At 55.1% G+C, this 24,983-nt stretch overlaps 1 protein-coding gene across 1 annotated transcript; it reads left to right on the top strand.

The window, feature by feature from the left end:
* The first annotated feature begins 5,015 nt into the window (after positions 1-5,015).
* On the top strand, positions 5,016-24,781 carry ASMT (acetylserotonin O-methyltransferase). The gene is given in 9 exon segments (XM_006192858.2): positions 5,016-5,675; positions 11,402-11,576; positions 13,066-13,163; positions 13,165-13,196; positions 15,439-15,507; positions 16,588-16,706; positions 18,494-18,634; positions 21,032-21,154; positions 24,543-24,781. Coding segments are annotated over 9 exon segments (1,038 nt in total). The 5' UTR covers positions 5,016-5,606; the 3' UTR covers positions 24,755-24,781.
* Positions 24,782-24,983: the final 202 nt, after the last annotated feature.

Here is a 24,983-nt window from a genome sequence, read left to right as displayed (position 1 = left end):
TCTTCTGGGAGAGCCTTCTCCTTGGTCATTTGCAGCGGCCGTGTTTACTTTGATGGTTTTCCTTGTCTGGGAGTCCGTTCGGTGCTAAATGTGGAAGAAAGGAATTTGGTGGAAGTTACACATCTGGGTGTCCAAGACACACACGCCGCATCCAAGGGTGGCAGGGAAAAAGGTTTTGGCGTTAAGTCACGTGTGTTCCCTCTCTCCAAGCCGGGCTCTGCCGTGGAGAGGACAGTAGGGGTTTTGTTGTGACGTTGCAGAGGCTTTAACGAGGCAACATGATTAAGAATGAGGATTCGGGAGCCTGGCTTTGGGGTCTTCTCTCCTGCCCTCCCACTCAGGCGTGCCCCCAGGGTCCGGTCCCCCTCTCCACCCCATCAGAGCACTGGAGCCCAGGTGCTGTGGAGTGAACGTTTGTGCCCCACCCTGCCCTCTGCCCGCATTCCTAGATTGAAGCCCTAACCCCCCAAGGTGATGGGATTAGGAAGGCAGGGGGCACTCTGGAAGGCGATCAGCTCATGAGGGTGGAGCCCCATGAATGGGATGGGTGTCCTTTCATTTTTAAGAAAAAAATTTTGCAAGGGGGTAGGTAATTAGGTTTATTTACTTTAACGGAGGGACTGGGGATTGAACCCAGGACCCCATGCATGTTAAGCACACACTCTACCCCTGAGCTATACCCTCCCTGCGGAGTGTCCTTTTAAAGAGACTCCACAGGGCTCCCTGCCCGTTCCCTCACATGAGGACACAGTGAGATGTGCAGCTAGGAACCAGGAAGCGAGTCCTCACTGGACACTAAATCTGCCCCCGCCGAGATCTCAGACGTCCGCCCTCCAGTCTGAGCTGTTAGAGCAGCTGGAGGTAACTGGCACCAGGCGAGCACCAAGTATGTTCTCACTGAACCCTTCTGCAGTCGCCTTCCATTTTGCTTAAGGGCAGCAGATTAAATCATCCTGCCACCCCAGGCTCCCAACAGACGAAACCAAAAGTTGCTCAATTGAAAAAGAAAACCCTAGAATGGCAATCATAGTAAGTGTGGACAAGGATGTGGAGAAATTGGATCCTGTAGCTGCGGTGGGAAAGGGTTTAGCAGCTCCTCAAAAAGTTAAACCTAGAATGCGCATGGGGCCCAGTCATCTCACTCCGAAGTGTACACCCCAAGGAATCAAAAACACTTGTCTAGGATTGATTATAACAACAGTATTTACAATGGCCAGGAGTGTGCCCAAGTGCATGGATGATGGACGGACGGATGGATGGAAAAATAAAATGAGATCCATGCACACGGGAGAATATTACTCAGCCAGGAAAAGGAGTGAAGCTCTGAGACAGGCTGCAGCGTGGGTGGACTTGAACACAGGATGCTCCGTGAGAGAAGCTGACACAGAGGGACAGACGGTGTGTGATTCCACTTACAGGAAACGCCCCGAACAGGCAAATCCACAGACACAGGAAGTGGGTTTGTGGGGCCAGGGGCTGGGGGAGTGGGAGAGACTGCCCAGGGGGGTGGGCTCTCCTTCTGGGGGTATGAGAATGTTTCAGAAGCAGAGATGATGGCTGCCCAACACTGTGAATGTCCTGAGTGCTCCTGAGTTCTTCACTTTAAATGGCTAAAATGGTCAGCTTTATGTTATGTGCGTAATAACCACGTTATGTTACATTCGTTCCCCCTGAATAAAAACCCAAGGATGTCGTGTTCTGGCTTTTTCCTTAATTTCCCTTTTCCTAGGTTCTGGGGAGGGGGTTATTGGTCTCATTCCCCTGTATGCCTCGCTCTTTGAGAAGGTTTAGAAGCTGGTTTGGTTCAGGGAGTGGACTATGTGACGTCTCCCCAGACATCTGGGCATCTGACTCTGGGAGAAGCTGAGGACGGCGTGGGCCCCCCTCCCTGCCACCCTCTCCTGGCTCAGGTCCACGTGGCTCAGACCCAGGCGGGGCCCATCCTGCTCACCCGTTTTCCTTACACCAACCTCAGTGTTTCCTCAGCCTCGGACCTGCATCCGACACAGCGATGAGGAGCACCCGGGAGAAGGGAGCCGTGCCATCCACCATCAGCTGTGAGTCACGTTACTGGTAAGAATTCTGTGCTGGTTTCCTGGGGGCGGGGGTGACAAATGGCCACAAACTGGGGGCTCTGGAGACCAGGCGTCTGAGGTCAAGGTGTCCCAGGGCCGCGCTCCCTGCCGAGGCTCCAGGGGAGGGTCCTGCCGCCTCTTCCAGCTTCTGGGGGCCCCAGGCGTCCATCCCTGGGCTGGTGGCCGCCTCCCTCCCGTCTCTGCCTCCGTCTCCACGTGGCTGCTCCTCTGTGCCTGCGTCTCTCCTCTTCTGTCTCTTCTGAGGTCACTGTCTTTGGATGCAGGGCCACCTCCTCCAGGAGGACCTCCTCTCAGGCCCTTCACTTCATCCCGTCTGCAGAGACCCTGTTTCCAAATAGAGGTTCCAGGAAATTTAGGGGGACACTCAACCCCATGCAACATCTCAATTTCATTTATTTATTTAATTTTTTTTTCATTTGGAGGAGGTCCTGGGGATTGAACCCAGGACCTCGTGCATGCTAAGCACGCCCTCTGCCGCTTGAGCCATACCGTTTCCGTGTAACATCCCAATTTCAGAGAGGCTACAATGTTGATTTTTCTTTTTCTAATGTGTTTTGGGACTGATGTAGCCATTTCTCACCGAATGACTAGATTTTGTTGAATCCGTGATTCTGTATTTTCCTGGTATGTCAGTCACCCGGCGAGCATTTAAAAATCCCAAGGCCTGACTTCCTGCCTCGGGGGGTCCGCACCAGCCCAGGTGGAGGTCTGTGAACGGACCCTCGCCCAGGCGGTCCCCACATGCACTCAGAGTTGAGGATTGTGCCACGTAAATCTTGCCATTCCTTCCGTGTTTCCTTCAATCCCATTGTGGGTCCCGAGGACAGAGCTGTGTGGCTCACGTCAGGGTGGCCCTCTGAGGAGCCAGATGTCCCCATGGTCCACGTATCAGAGGACCCCACTTCCTGCAGCCACCGCCCCCCCAGCCTTCCTCAGACCTTCTCACAGACATGCCACCCACTCAGCAGACAAACCTGGGGGAGCTGCCTTCCTACAGCGGGAGCCGTGCTGGGGACCAGGGTTTGGGGTTTTGTCTCCGGGAGCAGGGGTGCCTCTGTCCCCGTCAGGTAAAGCCCGCTTACTATTGCCGGGCAGGCAGGAAAACGTCCCTCAGAGGCGGTGTTCCCGGGTGCTCGGGTCTACGTGAGAGCTTTCCTTACACGCCAGTGGTCGTTTGTAGCAAGACAGGATGCTACTTCCCGGCTTCCTGTTGATCAGAAGTAGGGGAGCATCCTGGGTCTCGTCTGCCCCGCACCCGTGTGTCTTAGGTCCTGACGGGGGGGTGGGGATCCCAGGAGACAGAGCCCGGGGTCGGGGAGCCCCACTGCACAGAGCAGCAGACTGCATTTCAAGGCAGCCTGTGTGTGCGGTTACCTGGGGCCAGTTTCCTGTTCCAGACCTTCCTAAGTTTCCACGTACGGGCGGACCGTGTTGTATTGCTCTTTGCAGAGATCATTTGTCCCCACCCCCCCCCCAACCCCATGGAAGGTTTGGGGCCACCCTGCCTCGAACACAGCTGCCAGTGCCATTTTTCCAACAGCATTTGCTCACTTGGTGTCTGAGTCACGTTGGGGCAATTCTCATCATCTCTCTCCAACTTCTAAATTATTATTCTACTTGTTACGGTACCTGTGATTTTGACATTAGGACCAGGATTCGCTGAAGGCTCAGAGAATGGCTAGTTTTTTGGGGTTTTTTTTGTTTTTTGTTTGTTTTTTTAGCATGAAGTGTTTTTAATTATAGTAGCTGCATTCTTTTCTTTTCTTTTCTTTTCTTTTCTTTTCTTTTCTTTTCTTTTTTTTAAGGCAAAGCTGCTGCACAGGGGACAGACTGCAGTCTAGCATAATGGTCAGGAGGAAAGGAAAAAATTCGTGTGACTCACTCCGGCAGTATTTGCTGTGTTGGTGAGGTCTGCAGCCAAGCCCAACATCCCTCCTGTGTATACCTGTGTGCTTTATTCCTTAAACACAGCCTTACTGGGGAGGCAATGCCTGTGTGAAGGCTGGAGGTCTTGCTAAATCTCTGTTTTCCCTTTAAAATTTGCTGCAAACCCAGAACTGTCCTAATAAAAATAGTCTTAAAAAGCAAAGCCAGATATATAGTCCACATACCATAAAATCCACCTTCTTAAAGTGTACAATTCAGTGGGTTTTTTAGGACAGCAACCATCACCACCATTTAGTTTCAGAATTAATTACATTTTTGGTCTTAAACGCACAAGCCAGGCTCGTTTTTAAAAGAGTGCTTGTCAGCGTAAATTCTTTTCTGGCCAGTGAGAACTCCCTGCGGTCAGAATGCCGTCTGTTTTCTTCTGGCAAGAAGTGGGGACCGTCCAGGGAGGGGCCGGGGGTCTGATGCTGACCTAGCAAACAGCCGGACGCCGGACGGGGTGGGAACCTCACTGGCTCCGAGTCCCTCCTGCTTCTGAAAGCCTGAGTCTGAGCAGCGACCTTGAATTTCAAAGGTTATGCTTCCATCTCTGAGAGTGCCCTGGTCCTTCTCAACACCCCACTTCATTACTAAAGTAATCACCTTAACTGAAGACCCCAGACAGAGCCTGCAGCCACGGGGGCGGGGGGGCGTTTAGGCTCAGCATGGCTGCTTGTGCTTTAATCACGCAAATGCACCAGGTGCCCAGACGCTCCATCCTCCTGGAGGAAAGATCTCAGTGTCTCGATGACTCTGCCCACAACCCTATTTTTCCAAAATGTTCAGTCTCCCGTCCGTGGCTGGCTCCTCTTCTGTGTGCGTTATTTTTTTTTTTAATTGAGGCACCGTCAGTTACAATGTGTCAGTTTCCAGCCACTGTGTTCAATATCTTGTCATAACCTACGTGCGCATCAATAGATGAATGGATAAAGAAGATTGAGGGGACGTTTCCGTGGCAATTTTTTTTTTTTTTTTTTTTTCAGTCCCAGAGTTTTTCATTGCTTCTCTGTAAAGCTGTCTGTCCTTGACTCGTGTTGGCCCCTTCTTGGTCTCACGCACCTTGGTCTCAGACATCTGGTCTCCAGCACTTGGGGAGGATGGACGTCTGCGGTTTTAAGCCTCTCAGTTTGTGATTCATTTGCTACGGCCACTGTAGAAAATTAATATGCCCACTCTGTCCACGCAGGAAGGGGCACAGAGGCTTCAGGCCATCAGCTGCGTCATTGGCGCTGGGGACTGGTGAGCACTTTGGAGTTGGATCTGTCCACAGCTGGTGGTGGAAGAGGGGCAGGGCGTGGGGCTGGGAGTACAGGCTGTTTTAGGGCTGTGTGCTCATCAAGGACAGAAGGCTGAGCTGAAACCCAGGTGGGACCCACAAGATTTGTCATCCCTTTAATGAGGCTTATGGAATTTTCTAGAGTGACCTGACTTGAGCTCATTCCCGGGCCTCCAGCAAGGAGCTTCTGACGGCAGCGCTGAGCCCCTGGCCGGCCCCCGCCCCCAGCGTCTTCCTTATAGACCCGTGGTCCCCGAAGCTGGGACAGCCGGGGGGTCCTCAAAGCCAGGCCGGCGTGGAGGAAGATGGGTTCCCCGGAGGACCAGGCCTACCGTCTCCTCAAGGAGCACTGCAACGGCTTCATGGTGTCCCAGGTAGGGCGGCGATCCCCTGGCTCGGGGTCCATTGCAGGGAGCTGCGGAGGCAGAGCGGGGCTTGAGTGCCTAATGGGGACGGGGCCTCGCTTGGGAGTATGCGAGTGTTGTGGAACTATGGCCAAGTGTATGCGCAGAAGGCTGGCCACCGGGGCCCTTCTGGGACGTCTGCTGGTACCATGGACCGTGTCTCAGAATGAAGTTCTTAAGTGCTTAGCCTGAAATAGGTACGAAGAGAAATGAGGCGATGGTCACTAAAACACATGTATCGACGTATTGGAAACAGTTCTTTTTTTTTTTTTGAATTGAAGTCTAGTCAGTTTACAACGTTGTGTCAGTTTCTGGTGCACAGCGTCGTGTGTCAGTCTTGCCTGCACACGCATAGATTCCTGTTCATATTCTTTTTCATTATAAGTTGCTACAAGATATTGAACAGAGTTCCCTGTGCTGTACGGTATAAACTGGTTTATCTGTTTTATACATAGTAGTTAGTATCTGCAGATCTCGAACTCCCAGTGTGTCCCTTCCCACCCCCGGCCCCCACCCCTGGTAATTATAAGTTCATTTTCTGTGTCTGTAAGTCTGTTTCTGTTTTGTAAATAAGTTCATTTGCATCTTTTTAAAAATAATACATTTTATGTATTTATTTTCATTGAAGTCTTGTCCGTTACAATGTTGTGTCCACGTCCGGTGCGCAGCATCGGGTGTCGCTCATGCATACACATACATAGATTCCTTTGCATGTTCTTTTTCATGATAGGTGACCACAAGGTATTGAATATGCTTTAAAAAAAAATAAAATCACATAGCAGTAGAGTAACGTAGGAGTTCTTGTCTGTTCCACACTAAAATTTAAAATCCAGACGGGTGTGGAAGGTTCGCCCACAACGTAGCAGAATCAGCGTGTCACCCCTTCCCGTGGGTGAGTAGATTGTGTGCGCAGTGACAGTGGCAGGCACAGGACACGCGGTATGTGAGTCCGTCTACAGGAAACGCCCAGGACACGCAAACCCACAGACACAGAAAAGTGGGTTCCTGGTGCCAGGGGCTGGGGGATGGGGGTGACGGCTCACGGGGACAGGGTCTCCTTTGGGCGGGCGACGAGAATGTTCTGGATGCAGACAGAGGTGGCTGGTTGCACAACACTGTGAGCTGGCTAAACGCCCCGCATTCTTTAGTCGAAAATGGTTAAAGGTGATTCTCACGCTGCTTGAATTTTGCTTCAATAAGAGAAGGGGAGGCAAAGGGCTGGTTGTAGCTCAGGAGTAGAGCGCGTGCCTGGTGTGCACAAGGTCTTGGGTTCGATCCCCAGTGCCTCCGTTAAAAAAATTAATGAAATTCTCTCCCCAACCCTCCCCCCTCAAAAAAATCAAACAAGTAACAAAGTAAAAAAATTAAAAGTGGAGGCAATTGGAGTCTGGTTTTATCTTTCAAAGGCTCACCGTTGCCCGGTCTGTTGAATGACGTGATGAGCGGTGGGTGGAGGTCTCGGCGCGGGCGCACGCCGGCGCCGTTGGGGATAGACTCGATCCTGTGTCTCGGGGGAGCTGAGCCTCGCCGGCTACAAAGCTGTTTGGGGCGTTTGTTGTTTGAGTGTTCTTTGACGGTGGCCGTGCCGACAGGTGCGAGGTGCTGCCTCGTCGTGGTTTTGGTCTGCGTTTCCCCTGATGTTGGCGATGCTGAGCACCTTTTCGTGCTCCTGTTGGCCGTCCGCGTTTCCTCTTCTGGAAAAAAAAGTCTGTTCAGCGCTTCTGCCCCAATTTTAAATGGGTGGGTTGGTGGTTTGCTTTGTAACTGAAGTGGGGTTGATTTAAAATGTTGGGTTCGTTTCTGGGGCACAGTGTGCATGGACTTGGCGGGCGTTATGCTGAGACAAATGAGTCAGACAGAGAAACACAAATACTGTGAGATGTCACTTAGATGCGGAATCTGAAAGGAAGGAGTGGAGATAACAGTAAAGAAACAGACTCATCGACGCAGAGAAGGAACTGGTGGTGACCCGTGGGGAGACGGGGAGGGGAGGGACAAGGTGGAGATGGAGGATTAAGAGATACAAACCATCAGGTGTAAAATGAGCTACAAGGATGTGCTGTGCAACACGGGGAACAGGGCCAAGCTTTTATAGTAACTGTAAGTGGAGTGTAAGCTTTAAAGCTTGTGCGTCACTATATTGTATAGTGATGTAACGTATTGTAACTTATAATATTGTAAATGAAATATACTTCAATTATAAAAATATATTATAAAATACATACATAAATTAAAAAAAAAATAAGGTGTTCAGAGGCAGGTGGAAGGAAAGGACCCGTGGCTGGGCTTCTCGGGTGGGAGAACGGGGTTCCTCTGGGCTTTTTGGAGTGAACCTGCAATTCTGAGGACACACAGCTTCCCCACGGGGTGGCTGAACACCCTTGGGGCCGAGAGATGCATGTCCGTCAGTAGGTGGGGGGTGAGGCTCCGTGGCAGCATGACCAGGGGTGGGACTGGGGGCTAGGGGTGTCTGCAGCTGGTGGTGGATCCAAACCCGCCAGCACGGACGAGCGTGGTGTCTCACGTTCTCTGTGGCAGCTTTCACGAATGTGATGACGTGGTGGCCTCTGGCCACGCCGCCACGGGTTCTGAGCTCGTGCGTGGTCTGTGCTGACTCCATCCTCCGACGGGGGCGCTCAGATTCAGGGAGAGGGGACTGAAAACGGAAGTGAGATGTCTTCCCCCTCCAAGGGCGGGGTGCCCCGGATTCCTCTCCGGAGACCCCCCCCCCCCGCAAGGGTGACGTCTGCCGCTTTTAGCCCCACTGAGAAAAGGAAAAGGGGCTCCTTTACAGAAAACGGCGTGACCTGGTGCCTTTCCCTTGTTCGACCTCGCCGTGCTGCCAGCCTGCCCCCAGCCGGTGGGGCTGCTCGCTCACGGGGGCATTCGTGGGCGTGTAAGTCTTGGGAGGAAAGTCACTCTGGTCCATGGGATTCCACAGCATTGGGCTGTCACCATTCAGCAGAGCAATAGCCAATGCCATCTTGCTGGAATAAAACTTAATTACCTTAATAGAGCAAGACTCAATACAATGTCAGTAGAACCAGAGTTCATCCAACATTAATAGAATAAGACGTCATGCAACCTTACAGAGTAAGGGTCCGTGAAGGTTCCTTATACGCGGAGTGGAAGCGACCTGAACCCAGGGGCTCACACAACCAGAACAGGGTGAGAGTTAACGCCGACTTCGCAGGATAGGAATAGACACAATGTTAGCGGAATAAACACTAATGCATCGTAGTAGCACACAATTGAATACAACTTAATAGCACGAGAGCTAATAAAATCTTCATTAAAAAAAAAAAACCCAAATACAACTTTAATAGGATGAGTGTTAATAACATCTCAGTCGAGCAAGAGTGATTACAGCTTTTTTTACTTCTTCTGTTTTTGTGTGGTTTTTTTTTTTTTTTAGGTGGAGGTGGTAATTAGGTTTATTTCTTTATTTTCTTTTAATTTTTTTAATGCAGGTAAGTGAGGATTGAACCCAGGACCTCATGCAGGCTAAGCACATGCTCTGCCCCTAAGACACAGCCTGCCTCCCCCAGGGGTTACAGCTTTGATAGAATTAGACTTAATCCACCTAATGCCATCTTAATAGGGTAGAACTAAATGCAACCTTAATACAATATGAATTAGTGGGACCTTAACAAGAGTTGATACAATCTTAACAGAATAAGGGTGAATGCAACATTAACAGAACAGGATTGGATACAATCTTAAGGAGAGTGAAGGCAACCTTCGCAGAGTAAGAGCTGATGGAAATTTAGTTTCATGTAGTGGTTCTCGCACAGGGACTGCGCGGGGCCCCGGGGGGGCACTTGGCAAAGTCTGGGGATGTTTGTGGTTGTCACAACTGTGGGAGGTCCTGGCATACGGCGGGTGGAGACCAGAGACGCAGCTCCACACCCCGCTGTGCACAGGACGCCCCCCATCAGAGTCCTGTAGCCCCACATGTCACAAGTTTGGCTGCCTTAATAGAGTAAGAATTAATAGTATCTTAGGGGGAGGCTGTAGCTCAGAGGTGGAGTGTGTGCCTTGCATGCACGAGATCCTGGGTTCAGTCCCCGGTGCCTCCATTAAAAAAAAAAAAAAATAACAGAACCATAATCAAAGAATTCAGAGTTAATAGCTTGACACTTCCCTCCCTGACATGCATTTTGAGAGCTTCCCAGTGTTGGCGGCAAAGGAAGCATGGAGTTCCCTCGTTAACAAAGAGGCGGGTCTTTTTCTTACGTGTGTCCCCGTGGGCAGGACGTCTGTGACCCACCTCTCACGGCTAACATCCGTGTGGTGGCCCGGGGCCTTGGCACCCACCCAAAATGAGTGTGCCAGGGGACAACTGCATTAGCAATTTGTTCTTTTTTTTTTTTTTTTAATAATCTTTTCTGTGTTATTTGAAGGCGTGACCTATTCACTTCTTTAGACAGAGAAGGAGAAAAAAAAAATAACCAACCGATCTTAAGACTCAAACACCACCGTGTAGGGAACACCACTGACATCTTTAGAAAAAAAAGTAATATATATATTTCCTTGTTTGGAAAATCAAAATGCATAGGGAAGGGCTTGGAATGAAAATGCAGAAGGCGCTCTCTGTCCCCCATTCTCCAAATCCCTGCTCCCAAGGGTGACCCCCGTTGACCCTGAGAGACAGACGGCCTCCCTCATCTTTGCTCACTCATCTTTGCTCCCCCATCTTTGCTCCCCGCCGGCCCCCCGGCCAGTGAATGGCCCTGTGGGACCCTGCATCTCCGGGGGCAGCCCCCACTACGCCCTGGTCCCCACCCTCCCCGGGGACCAGCCCATCCAGTCCCTGCAGGATGGGGCAGTATTCTGGTTTAGCACTTAACAGAGCAGGAGCAGTTGCTTCCTGGGTGCAAGGTGGAAGCATCATTAAAAAATATTTAAAAAAAATTTTTTTTATTGTGTTAAAACAGATGCAGTGTAAAACTGACCATCTGAACCGTTTTTAAGTGCCCATGTCAGAGGCATCAAATTCATTCCCACTGTTGTGCAGCCGTCCCCACCATCATCGCCAGAACGCGTCCATCTTCCCAAACTGAGGCTCTGTCCCCATGAGGCACTCACTCCCCCTCTGTCTCCCCCCAGGCCCCAGCCCCCACACTCCTAATCCTTATGAATCTGATCCTTCTCATGTGAGCCGTCAGTCCATCCCGCTCCCCCAGCCCCGGACAACCCCGAATCCGCCTGCTGTGTCTGTGGATCTGCGTGTTCTGGGCGTTTCCTGTAACTGGACTCACACCCTGTGTCCTGTGTCTGCTTCTCTCTCTGAGCATCCTGTATTCAGGGTCCGTCCGCATCGCAGCCTGTGTCGGACCTCCCTTCCTTTCTAAGACTGGACGCTACAGTGCATTGCGTTTATGCTAGATTTTGTTTGTCCACCCACCGCTCCATCGGTGGACACGTGGGTGGCGTCCCCCTTTGGGCCGCTGTGAGTGCTGCTTCAGTGAGCACGGGTGTCCGCGCTGTTTGCTCCAGCCTTTGGGGGTCCGCACCCCGCAGAGGGATGTCTGGATCCTACAGTCCTCCCACGCTTAGGGCTTTGAGGAACCACCGTCCTGTTTTCCGCGGCGTTTCCGAACGCACCCCCACCACCCACCCCGTGGCCTGTGTGCCTCTAAGCGTGTGGCTCCGAACGGGATCAAAGCTGCTTTGGTTTCTGCCCCCGCCCCGAGGTGCTGTTCTCCGCCTGTGAGCTGGGAGTGTTCGACCTTCTGGCCGAGGCCCCGGGGCCCCTGGCGTCGGCGGAGGTGGCCGCACGCCTGGCCAGCAGCCCCCGAGGGACAGAGCAACTGCTGGACGCCTGTGTGTCCCTGAAGCTGCTTCAAGTGGACGTGAGGAGAGGAAAAGGTCAGTGTCCTTCCTGTTTCGAAGAAGGTGTTTAAAATAGGCACACGAGGCACGTCCTTTTCTGTGAAGGGCCAGAGGCTCAGGGCTCTCGGCGCTGCGGGCCGGCCCCGCGGCCCCTGCCGCCGCCTCGCGTCTCTGCTCTTGGAGCATCCAGGCAGCCGGAGACAGCATGGAAACAAACGGTGGGGCTGAGTTCCAATAAACCTTATTGATCAACTAGCTGGTGGGGCCAGGGTGCTGATAAAACTTTACTGACCAAACAGGCAGTGGGCCAGGGTTCCAGGAGCGGGTGCCAGGCCAGTGGGAGGCCCGAGGGGTGGGCCTTCTGCTTGCCGCAAGGACTTGAGTCCCCGCCGGACTTCGGGGGTGCAGAGACGGGGGAATGGGTTACCTTGAGCAGGAAGACGTCGCTGGGGCGTGGCCGGTGCTCAGATAGCCCGGCTTGGAAACCAGGTAGGTGTCGGGGTGCACGGCGGCCAGAGCCACCGGCGGCAGGCACGGCGCGTGAACAGCCTTTGCAGAGCACCCCCCACCCCGTTCCCCTGCCGGTACTGCCACGTCTGGACCTGCACCCCGTGCTGACCTCGGCCAGGGGGCACCTGTGCAGGGTGCGGACGGTGGGAACCACCTCGGGGGGGGGGCCTGGGGTGCCTGCCGACACTCAGCCCAGGCCGGTGAGGAGCTGGGCAGGTGGGCAGGAAGGAGGCGCTCGGACGCTCACCTCGGAGGCCAGGTGGGCGGAGAGCCTGTTCCAGCTCTGCCGTGGGGTCCGCATAAGAGACCCACAGCATCCGTCAGGTGTGATGGACTGTGCGGAGATGATGAGAGGCTGGAACGTTACTCTTGGCGAGCGGGGCAAGCGTGCTCCTGCGCTAAGAGGGAACAGGACCACAGTGGGGTCCCAGGCACCACGGCTGGGTCCCCAGGAGAGGAGAGGAGGATGCAGGCTCGGACACCAGAGAGGCGCCCTGGACGTGCGGCCCTGAGCTGCCCAGAGCCACCCTCCTGATCGGGACGAGGCCTCCCTGGGTTGGCAGGGCAGAAGCACGGGGCAGCTCGGAGCCCAGCTGAGGGCCCGCCCAGAGAGCACGGCGTCCTCTGCAGCCTGGGGGCTGCACGCCCGCCCGCACGTTTTCAGTGAAGACTGTGTCCTTCACCCGGCCGGGCCCCCTGCCGCGTAGCTGAGCTCGGCCAAAAAGCCCCCCGTCCCTCCCCAGTCTTTGTTTCCTTTTCACGAGTCGGGGTGTTGCCCCCCCCCATTTGTTGAGTGTTAAACCAGTTATTAAGAATCCACAGACTGCAATAAACACTTCCACCTGCTCCACAAGGTCTCCCACAGCATTTGCCAAAGTTGAAGCCGACAGGTGCGCCAGGTGCCCACCGGCCGGGACCAGGGGCCAGCCACCCGGAGGGATTTTGTGCAATGCACGTCAGCAATGACGTGACGTCTGGCTCATGTCTGTTTTCTGTCCTTTCTGTTTGTTTGCAGCCGTCTATGGGAACACGGAGCTTGCCAGCACCTACCTGGCCAGGACCGGCCCCAGGTCCCAGCAGAACATGCTGCTGTACATGGCCAGGACGACCTACAGCGTGCTGGGGCCACCTGGCTGAGGCCGTGAGGTGCGTGTGGCATCACCGAGTCCCCAGGGCTGCCTGGGGGCTGCTTTCGGGGCGTCCCCGGGGAGACAAAAGGCGGGCTTTGCCAGAGAATCAGACACGGCATCACTCGGTTCAGAAACGCAGAGCAGGTGTCTGAAGTCGCCTGGGGGTGACCGACGGGATTCCTCGAATGACGCCATGATGAGAACCCCTGTGTTTCTCGGGTCTCCGAGGGGAGGGGGAGGTGGCCCAGAACCGAGGGTGGGAAACCTCACAGGCTGATGTCACTGCGATGGCTTTTGTGCACACGGGTTCCCAGCCCACAAGACTGACCCCAGGGCTGGAGGACCCTCTGATGGGGTGGGGGTGTCCTGTGCCCCGTGGGACGTGGAGCTGCGTCCCTGGTCTCCACCCGGCACACGCCAGGAGCTCCACTTCTCCAGTGGTGACAACCGGAAAAGTGTCCAGATGTTGCCCTGTGTTCCCTGGGAGGACGGAATTGCCTCCCGCTGACAACCGTGGCTCTATGTTTTCTCTTTTATTTTTTAAATTTTTTTTTGGAGGGGTGGAGATAATTAGGTTTTTATTTAATTATTTTTATGGAGGGACTGGGGAGGGAACCCAGGACCTCATGCCTGCTACGCACGCCGCCTACCCCTGAGCTGCACCCTCCCCACCCGCGCGTTCTCTTTCTGAACTGTTTCACCTTGAGCCCCGCCTCGAGCCTGGCGGTAGCTCATTAGCCGTGGAAGTCTCAGGGCCAGGCTCTACCACTGATTTCGGAAAAGACACCGCTCAGCGCCTTCGTGGTTACCATCACTGTCCGACTCCACATTTCTGCTCCCAAGTCACGTGCAGCGAGACTGACCTCCAGGGCAGCTGGGGATGCAGTTCTGAGTGTCCCCAGGCGGCCCCGGGGCAGAGCTGCAGGCGGGGGATCCCCCGGGGCTGGGGCGTCAATTGCATGAGGGACAGGCCTGAAGCTTGGGGTCCCGGGGACTCGTGGCACGTCTTTGCAGGAGACCAAGGCGTCAGGGGCCTCGTGTCACAATCAGCCAAGAGGGCATGGTGGGGACAGAGGCAGAGCTGACACTGAACGCCCGTCTAAAGGGCCAGCCTCCCGTGAGCTCCCACCGCTGCGTCCACGCGGCAACGTCAGGCCACGGCTGCCACAGCTTCTGAGGTGTGTGTTTTCCAAGAAGCAGGCTGTCGGGGGGAGGGTCTAGCTCAGGGGTAGAGCGTGTGCTTAGCATGCACGAGGTGCTGGGTTCAATCCCCAGTCCCTCCATCAAAAAAAAAATGAATATATAAACGTAATCCCCCCCAAAAAGCCCCAAGAAACAGGACATGTAGATTTTAACAGTGATCTCCGAAGTGTTTGAGGTTGGAACCCATTCAGTTAAAAAAAAAGAAGCTGGGAGGCCGTTAGGGTAGATCTCAGTGGTAGGGCTTGTGCTTGGCATGCACGAAGCCTGGGGTTCAATCCCCAGTCCCTCCATTAAATAAATAATAGACAAATAAACCTAATTACCTCCGCCCCAAAATAAAAATTTAAGAATTGGGGGAGCTCAAGCAAGCACCGGGTGAAAGGTGCCCGAGGGGACAAGAACGAAAACCTCACCGTCTCGTCCCTCTTGCAAAAAGGAAGCCAGCTTTGGAGCCATGGAGAGTGACCCTCCGCTGCTCACCTCTGCCCTGTGCTTCCGTACGAGGCTGCCTCGTGTTGGTTTAGGATTCCTGCTCTTAGTGGCCTTTCCACCGCCATCTCCTGAAGGTCGGGCGGACAGGGTGCCTCACGTGACCAAAGGCTGGCTCATCAATTATCCGTGAAAGGGGAGGGGGTTGATTTCGGGGCTGCCAGGTTGGGAGGGGACAAGTCACAGGGGGGCAGCTCACCTGGGCATCGGGGGAGCTGGCCAAGGTGGGGTGAGGACCCGGAAATCTTTCACCCTGGCCGCCACGGAGGAGGGGGCGGGCCAGCTGGCTCTCCAGCGGCAAGGAGGTTCCAACTGCCCAGACGCCAGGGGACCGCTCTCCTTAGACGGCCCCTCCATGGCTTCTCCGCTCGCATCGGGGAGCCTGCGGCCCCGAACGTCCAGCTCGCGTAGAGCACGCGGGAACGGAATTCCGGAGCGTGCTGGGTTCCCGAAGGAGGTTCCCTGCGTGCCGTGAGCAGGGGTCTGGGGCCACCTGTGTGCATCCTGGGTAGTCGCCTCTCAGAACCCCAGTGACCGCCTACCCCCCCCCCCCCCCCCATTTTCAGAGAAGGGAGGAACCAGTACCTGAAGGCCTTCGGCGCCCCTGCGGAGCAGCTCTTCACCGCCATCTACAGGTGACGCCAAGGGCCAGCTCTGGGGGGCCGTGCTTGGTTCTACAACTCAGGGCTGCAGAATTGGGGCCAAACAGAGCCAAACAGAAGAGAGCTGAAAGTTGATACTTAATTTATCATTTCTTAAAAAAAAAAAAAAAAATCCCCAGATTTGGCAGCTCTGATGTTTGTCTGGGTCCATGTCCCGCATCGATGCCAATATTTTTATCTTTGTTTTTCGGTAGAAAAACGAGGCACCCCTTTTCCTGTGGCTGCAGTTACCCAGGGAATACGTCTGTCTGTCTGTTTGTTTTCTGTGCAAAGACACGGGGCTCGTGCTTTGCATGCAGCTCTGCTGTAAAAATTCTGAGATGGTGATGCCCCGAGGACTAGGTGCCGGGTGTGTAGCTGCCCAGAGGGTGTGGTGGGAAAAGGAGGAAGGATGTAGAGAGCTGGTGGTCCTGAGAGGAGCCGGTGCCCTCCCCACCCCTCCCCTCCCCTCCCCGTCTTCCTACAGCGACACCAAACCCACATAGCAGACTCCAAGAGCAGGCAGAGGAGGCAGGGGATGCAGAGGACCCCCAGGCACCCAGCACCGTTGCCTCCTTCTCACCTCCGCCCCCTTCCCAGACCCCTCCTGTTCCCACCGTCTCTTCCCCATCCCCCTGAGTCCCCACCGCCTGGAGCCCTCGCCCCAGCGTGGGTGGACTCCCTCCCGGACTTGCAAAGCAGAGCAGACCCTCCTTCTGCCCTGTGGGGTGGGGGACGCTGTCTGAATTTCCCTGATTCAAGAGCATCAGAGCTCCTTTGACGGTGGAAAGGGGCGAGACCCCCTTCTCCATCCATGGCTTCCAGAGACAGGTGATCCCTTCCCGCTGTGCTCACGGTCTCCTGGAGCTGGGCGTCTGTGGGCGGCTGGCCCGGGGGCACCCTGAGCCCCGCCATCTCCAGCAGCGCAGACTCCAACCCGCAGACGCAAGGCTTACACGCAGGCCTGCGGGACACGGTGCTTTGCTGGGCCCTGGGCTCCCCAGGTTGGGTTGCTGCTCACGCGGCCCACCGTGGGAGTGATGCGGTTCTGACGGGCGTGCTCTCACGGGCCAGGTCGGAAGCCGAGCAGCTGCTGTTCATGCGGGGTCTGCAGGAGGTGTGGAGCGTGTGCGGGGGCAGCGTGCTGGCCGCCTTCGACCTGTCCCCCTTTCCGCTCATCTGCGACCTCGGTGGTGAGTGTCTGCCCCCGGTGTTGGGGCTGTACTTGGATTCAAGCCTATGAACCCTTGTTTTTTTTTATTGTTGAAGTCGAGCTGATTTACAAGCCTGTGTCGGTTGCAAATGTGCAGCTGAGTGATTCAGTAACATGATTTTTTTCAGGTCTTTTTTTATTATAGGTTATTACAACATATTGACTATAGTTCCCTGTGCTGCACAGTAGGACCTTGTTGTTTATTTATTTTATATATAGCAGTTTGTATCTGCTGATGTCAAACTCCTAATTTACCCTCCTACCTCCTTTCTCCCCTGGCAACCATACGTTTGTTTTCTGTGTCTGTGAGTCTGTTTCTGTTTTGTAAATAAGTTTATTCGCATCTTTTTTTTTTAGATTCCACATATAATTGATACTACAGTATTTGTCTTTCTCTGTCTGACTTACTTCACTTAGTATGATCATCTCCAGGTCCAACCATGTTGCTGCAAATGGCTTTATTTTCTTTTTCATGGCTGTGTAGTATTCCATTGTATAAATATACTGCAGCTTCTTTATCAACTGTTGATGGACATTTAGGTTGCTTCCATGTCTTGGCTAATGTAAATAGTGCTGCTGGGAACACTGGGGTGAGTGTATCTTTTTATGTTAGAGTTTTCTCCCAATATTACGCTCAGGAGACGGATTGCTGGGTCACGTGGTAAGTCCACTTTCAGTTTTTAAGGCACCGCCACAGTGTCCTCCGTAGTGGCTGCACCCGTTTACGCTCCCACCAGCAGAGCAGGAGGAGAACCCTGGTTGTGCCGGCTCCCCGAGAGCTGATGACAGAAGGAGATGGGAAACCCATGCAGGACCGTGGAGAAAGCCTTTCTTGCACACCCGACGGCTGTCCTGGTCCTAGTTCCCCAGCGTTGCCAGCGAGCAGTGGCCCCAAGGGCGAGGGCGTGGGGCAGAGAGGCGGGTCTCCGTGTGGACAGAGGTCAGAACTCCCCGAGGAGGTGGAGGGGTAGGATCTGATGAAACTCCAACAGCACAGCCTTGTCGTGCTGCCTTCCTGGCGGAGGCAGAAGGCCGTGCGAGCCTGCAGGGATCGGCCGCACGTTCTGGGGTCCTGTGGGGGGCACGTGCCACCACCCCTCGCTTGGGAACCTTGTGTTCTGTCGCCGACGGGGATGGGAAAGGTGGGTAGCCAGGTCTGCAGGTTAGACGCCAGGCTTGGGGCGAATCAGTAGAGCAAAGGCGGGCGGGGCGGGTGGTCCTCCTGCCCATCTTACCGGATGGGGCTCCTCTGACGTAGAAATGCCGGCTACGCCACGGTCTGTTTTCGGCAAACCCTCTTGCTCCCACAGCAGAGGCACGGAAAGCTGCAGCCACCGTTCGGTAGGGATGAGGGGTCGGGAAACCATCCCTGGTGAGGAAGGCACGTGTTTCTGAAGGTCCACCGGTGTTAGTGGTCACTCAAAGCAAGAGTTCAGGGAGCCGCTGGGGATGAAAACACGAGCAGAAGCCCCAGGGCGTGCACGCCGGTGGCAGTGGGCAGGCTCCCCCTGATTTCTCATCAGGGCATTCCCTGGAGATGTCCTTCATGCGTGTCTCGCTCCGGCCCCTGCTTGGCTGTTGTCTGCCCTTGGCGGGGACAGACGCCCTGGCCCAGGACGACACGGTCAGCTCACAGCGTGTGTGGAAGACGGGCGTACGGGCCCGTCCAGCCGGGAAGACACCCTGGACTTCAGGGGCGCACGGACAGTGCAGGCATGAAGACCGGAGCGGGGCACCCCCATGCGCCCGTCCTGTGTCCACCCGCAGGCTGTTCTGGGGCTCTGGCCAAGGAGTGCGTGGCTCTGTACCCCGCGTGTCGCGTCACCGTCTTCGACATCCCGGAGGTGGTACAGATGGCGGAGAAGCACTTCTCCTTCGCGGGCGAGGAACGGATCAGCTTCCGTGAAGGTGGGTTTCCGTGCGCTGTGTCCGCGGGGAGCCCGAGGCAGTGGCGGTGGGGGGCTTCGGAGAGGCCGGCAGCGGACGGTCCGCGTGACTTCCCCCACCCTCCAAATGCCTGCCCTCAGCTTACTCGTGATGGACGCAAAACTGGGAAGGCGCGCTGTTTTTTTGCAGCTAATTCCTGAGCGTTGTATTGCAGCTCAGTAGTGCCCCTGAAAATTAACATCCATTCAGAACTCATGAATTAGAATTTACATGGAAATAGCATCTTTGCAGATGGGATGGAGTGAAGGACCTGAGAGGAGGTCCTCCTGGAGGAGGTGGCCCTGCATCCAAGGACAGTGTCCTCAGAAGAGACAGAAGAGGAGAGACACAGACACAGAGGAGACGCCACATGGAGACAAAGGCAGAGACGGGAGGGAGGCGGCCACCAGCCCAGGGATGGACGCCTGGAGCCCCCAGAAGCTGGAAGAGGCAGGGAGGACCCTCCCCTGGAGCCTTCGGAGGGAGCGCGGCCCTGGGACACCTTGACCTCAGACGTCTGGTCTCCAGGACGGGGGAGGATGGATGCCTGTGGTTTTAAGCCCCCAGTTTGTGGCCAATTCCTTCGGCCGCCCCAGGACCCCCCTGCAGGTGTCTGAATCCAAGTCATTTATCAATGACCGTAAGTGAAGTCGGTTGACGGCAAGATGAGGGGACAATGACCGACTCAGCAGACTGAGAAGATTCTGAGCTTTCAGGGGCTCAGAGACCAGGGTGGCTTTGCCGGGAGCCAGAAGGGACCCCCTCTGGCCACGGAAACACAGGGTGTGTCTCCCCGGGACGGGCTGCATTCTGACCTGCAGATGCCATGTCTTCCAGTTTACAGAGGAAACCGGCCTTTGGTGGGGTTTTTTTTTTTTTTTTTGCTCACTCAGAAGGAAAACACCATTTCTGCCCACTCTTAAATCTGCTATGAATTCGCTATCTTTTGTTTAAAAAAAGTCACCCCCAAGTTCACGGTGTCTCATGGGACAGGCCACCACCGCTGAATCTGGGCTTGAGTACGGGGCCGGCAGTCCCCAGATGTTGACGGGACCACCTCCTTCTGACCTGCTCTGGATCCGAGAGGCTGAGCTCTGGGTGGCCCGGGTGTGCAGGATCGTGCCCTTGAAGGGCTGAGTACCGTTTTTATTTAAAATTCTGACCATCACAATTTTTTTTTGGAGGATGTAGTTAATGTTGATTTTTTAAAAAATGATTGCATTAAAATACCATAGGGTGAGGGGTACCTCAGGGATACAGCGCACGCTTAGCGTGCACGAGGTGCTGGGTTCAATCCCCAGCGCCTCCGTCGAAAAAATCAATTAATGAATAAATCTAATTACCTGCCCCCCTCCCCCAAAAATTTTTTAAAAAATATTCTGAATCCCAATGACCAAGTTTTGGGGCCCCTTATATTTTCTGCGCGGAGGAAGAGCTTCAGCCTGATCTTCGCCTCATCTCACCGCTGGGGAGACGGTCTCCGCTTCTTGGAGACTCACGGCCAGTCTTACTCCCATGGCTCGTCTGGAAAATGCGGTGAAGGAGCAGATTTCGGAGGTTGGGGGGATTAAGGCAAATGGCAGGCTGCTGTGAGCTGCTCACGGCTGAGGTTCGGTGTCTGCGGTCGGTCACCAGAGGGGACAGAAGGGGTGTGGACCCTCGTTCTTGGATCTGACTTCCCTCCATTGAAGGCTGCAGGCGAGCAGACGCCCGGCCGAACTTGGCCCTGGGGCCGCAGTTTCCGGAGAAAGACCCTGTCTCTCCTCACTGAGGGGAGGAAAAGCCATTCGGAGGGCTCTCGTTTCCCCTGCCCTACCTCCCCGGCACCCGTATTTCCCGGGGCGCTCCGCGCAAGGAGGAGACGCGGGGAGCAGCCTAGGTGTCACGCAGGACACGCGCCCCAGCTGCTGTGCATTTCAGAGCCAGCCGAGTGACCCCGGGCCCACCCAGGCCCACCCAGGGTCCCTCCCCACGCCGGTGGTTTTTGTGGGAAAAATGGTGCGAGAGTTGAGCGTGTGCCACCGCCTACGAGTAAGGGTCTCTCTTGGGCATTTCTGTTCAGCCAGCAAATCGTGTGTGGACAGTCGGTCCAGTTTGGCTCATCGCGCAGGAGCTGCTGACCGATCGCCAGGGGCCTCCTGACGCCCGTGGCGTGCGTCCGGGTCCCGCAGGGGCTGGCTGTTGACACGGGGAGCTTAGGAACTTAAATTAAATTAAACTAAATTAAAACCACTTCCCAGACATCGTTTCTTTGGTTGAAGTTGAGGTTGGAAGGTCAGTAGCTGGGGGATCTGGTGGCCTTTCCATGCCGGGTGGGTGGGGGGGCGTCAAGTTGGGCGGGGCTGCAGGCTGACCCCCGGGCACCACCCTGTGTTGCAGGAGATTTCTTCACAGACCCCCTTCCCCATGCGGACCTCTACATCCTGGCCAGGGTCCTGCACGACTGGAGCGACGAGAAGTGCTCTCAGCTGCTGGCGAGAATCCACCACGCCTGCAAGGCAGGTAGGTGGTGGGGCCGCGTGGCGACGTGCGTGTGGGGTCCCTCCATCGTGGTGGCCCACGAGGACGTGAGCACAGCCTCTGTGTGTGACGGGGACAGAGCCCCAGCTGTCCTGTGAGGTCCCTCCATCCTGGTGGCCCACGAGGACGTGGGCACAGCCTCTGTGTGTGACGGGGACAGTGCCCCATCACACTTCCAATCCAGCCGACACGACAGGGCAGGCTGCTCATTGTTCTGGAGTCTGCATGTTGTCCCACAGCTGGAGGCTTGGCTGCGAATGCCCTCAGTGTCCCTTGTCTGTCTCGCCCTGAAGCTTCCGTGATGGCATTGCAAAGCAGCTCACCCAGGCTTGGACACACGGTGAAGCTGCCGGGGGCCGTGGTGGCCTCCCTGCACTGTTCTGTGTTGCATGTCCCACAGCCTGGCTTCGCCGAAGTCGCAGGAAACGTGATGCCCAGTGGTGTCCCCCACGCGAGTCCCAGCCCGGCTCGTGGCCTTCGGTTCGCTCGCAGGGCTTGAGAGCTTGCCTTTTCTCTTTCCTGTTTTTGTTTTCAAATGGGTGAGACTCTTGCATAATTTGGGAACCCAGCGCTGCGTACAGACGTATCTGCAGGGAGGTCTGGCCTGAAGTGCAATCCCCGCAAACCTGCTTGTCTCTGGCTCTTGGAAGTGAGCTGTTTTGTGATGGGGGTCTGCCTGTGCCGGCTTGGTGAAAACAAGAGCATAGATGTCTGTGCACCTGTGTGTGCGCGTCGTGCGTGTACAGATGCAGTCGTGTGTGTGTATATGTGCACAGGGATGTATGCGTGTGTGGGGATCTGTGTACATATTACAGATGTGTACGCATTTGTTGGAGTGTTATATACACACATGCACACGTGTGTGCAAATACGACTGCATGTACATATGTGCATGTGGGCATACGTGCATCTGCACATGCAGGTACACGTATACGCAGGGGTCACGGATGCACTGTGTGTATAGGTATGCATACATGTACGTGCACGTCTACACAGACACATGGATTCGCACACAATGGTACACACGTATGTGTGACCATGTATATGGATGTGTGCATGTATGTACACGTGCATGTGTGTCTGTACATGTATGCATGCGGATATATGCACACATGCATAGGTATACATGTGTACGTGTGTGTTATGGCTGTGCACCCAGGCAAAAGTGCCTACGTTTGTACATGTGGATGTAGGGTTCTGTGTGTGTGTGCATGAAGCGTGCACAGGTGTGGATGTGTGCGTATACGTGTGCATGTGTATAATATATGTGTACAGATGTATGTGCACAGGCATGTATGACTGTGTGTAGGTGTGTGCACGATACATGTGAATGCATGAACACGTGGGTCTATGTGTGCCTTGTACATGAGCACGTGGGTGTGCATAGTTAACGTGTGACCATGCACATGCACACATATCTGCATGTGATATGGACATGCACGTGTATATGTTTTTTTTGTGTGTGTGTGTAATGGCCACCATGCATGTGCATGTGTGTGTATGTATCTTTGCATGTGTGTGTGTTTATACACATACATGTACATGCACGTACGTGGGCATGAATGTGCATGTGTGTTTATGCACATGTGTGCACAGACATCAATATGTGGGGGTGTTTGTGGACATATACACACATGAGTGGACAGGTGTATTATGCACGTGTGTGTACACACGGGAATACATGGGGATATGTGTGTGCGTGTTTATCCCGATCAGGTTATGAAGGTGATTTCTATGTGCGTTCCAGTCTGTTCTATTAGGTGCTCGCTCTTCAGAGATCAAGTATACACGTACGGGACCCTGCATGACTGTATGGGTGTGGATGCGTGCGTCTGTGTGTTTATGCACATACCCGCGCATACACGGATCTGCAGGGCACACCCGGATGGTTCGTGCTCTGTGTACCACCATCCACGTGCCCTTCTTCCCTGGACCCCGTAGCCAGGAGCGCTGCCCACATCTGACGGGACGGTCCTCACCGGCCCTGCTCCGCGGCGCTCTGTCTGTGAGCATCCCCGTGTGTCTGCTCCCGAGGCCGGGAGCTGCACCGTGTCCGCACCTTCGCCAGTCAGGGCACATAGAGCGCGGGTCTTGGTTTGGTCCCTGGGGGACTCGCCTGCACTTGGGGCTCGTTGTGGCAAAGGACCCATGACTCGGTAATTGGCAATGAAGCCCTTTTTTTCAAGTCATGCTTATTGGATTAAGTTTTCTTTGAGGATCAGGCACCTAATAAAATGGATTGGAGCTTATATAAAAGTCACCTTCCTAACCCGACGGGATGCTCTCTGCGCTTTTAGAGAGCGCGCTGTGTTCAGTCACCTTGCGGCTTTGTTTCCCAGCGACGCCGGAAGCGCCGAGAAAGACAGCCAGGGCGTGTGCTGGCTTCAGGCCCCGCGCGTTACAGCGCTGCGCTTCGGGGGTGGAGGCTCTTCTGCCCTACCCCGCCCCTCCCCAGTCCGGAAAGCCGGACACTTCGTCCACGCCGTCCTGTGTTCCCTGTTTCATGCTGGCGTTTGAAAGGTTGAGGACATCTTGACACCCTCTCTTTACGAGACTTTTGATCGGCCATCTGCAGCGTATACAGCCGGTGCTTGAGGCAGTTCAGGGCGTGGCCCGTGCCCCTCACTCTGTTGTCTTCAGCATCTTGGTTCTTTACGTGCGCGTCCCGTCTTTAACCGCATCTCCACCACGGCTGTAGTTGCCCAGTGTGTGCGGAGTCAGAATTAAAACCACATGAGGCAGTCAAGTCGCCAAAGGGGGGGCATTGCTCCGGCAGAGCGGCTGTAGCAGCTGCAGGGGCGGGGCCTCGACCTTGTCCACACCCCCGTGCTCCCTGCACGTCCCCAGGCGCGCTCAGCACGTCCCACGTTTGTGTGGAATACGTGAAACACTTTATGCCTTGCTTGAAATCTGGAAAGGACCGTCAAGTCGCTCCTCCCAGCCCACCGCCCAGGCATTTGTGAAGCCTTGTCTTCGAGACGAGTCAGTCGCTCCCTCCTAGGGTCCAGGTGGAGCAGACTCGCACCCACCTGTGTCTCCCGGGGGCTGGTCATCCGTGGTGATGACGCTGGTGACTCCCATGCCCCCGCTGGCTTAGACCCCGAGTGGCCTGGAGAGGTGGTGGCTTTGCACACACATATGCACACACACAGACAGACACGTCTGGTCACTCGTGCAGACCTGTCCAGCGTCTCAGGGCCACCCTCGTGTGCTGGGGCTGAAAGCAAGCGAGGGTCCACAGCTTCAGGCCCGCCGTGCAGCCGACGAGGGAGGATGCCTGGGCTGGGGGCTGGGAGGGGGGAGCCGGGAGGAGCAGCGGGTCCTCAGTCTTGGGGGACCCTCACTCACGCCCCAGCTCTCCGTGTGGCAGGCGGTGGCGTCCTGGTCATCGAGAGCCTCCTGGACGCAGACGGGCGGGGGCCGCTGACCACGCAGCTCTACTCCCTCAACATGCTGGTGCAGACGGAGGGCCGGGAGAGGACGGCCGCGCAGTACCGCGCGCTCCTGGCGCCCGCCGGCTTCCCCCGCGTCCACTGCAGGCGGACCGGGGGCACCTACGACGCCGTCTTGGCCCGGAAGTGACTCCCTGCAGGGGCGCAAAACATTGCAATAAAGAGGTGGTCTCTGTGACGTCTCCTGTCTTGTCTTTGTTCCTGGAGGGCAGGTGACATGGGGTTTCCGCTGGCGGCCGGCGACTGCCTGTCACTGTGTGGATTTTATCTTCTTTCCTTTCCTTTCACTTATTTCTATGATTTCATCCTATTTCGTTTCATTTTCATTATGTGATGACGTTAAGGGCCTGAGAGGAGGT

The sequence above is a fragment of the Camelus ferus genome, chromosome X, assembly GCF_009834535.1.
Source record: "Camelus ferus isolate YT-003-E chromosome X, BCGSAC_Cfer_1.0, whole genome shotgun sequence".
In the NCBI taxonomy this organism is placed as follows: domain Eukaryota; kingdom Metazoa; phylum Chordata; class Mammalia; order Artiodactyla; family Camelidae; genus Camelus; species Camelus ferus.
Note: the sequence above shows the minus strand (reverse complement) of the source record. Positions and strands in the feature narration are given on the sequence as shown.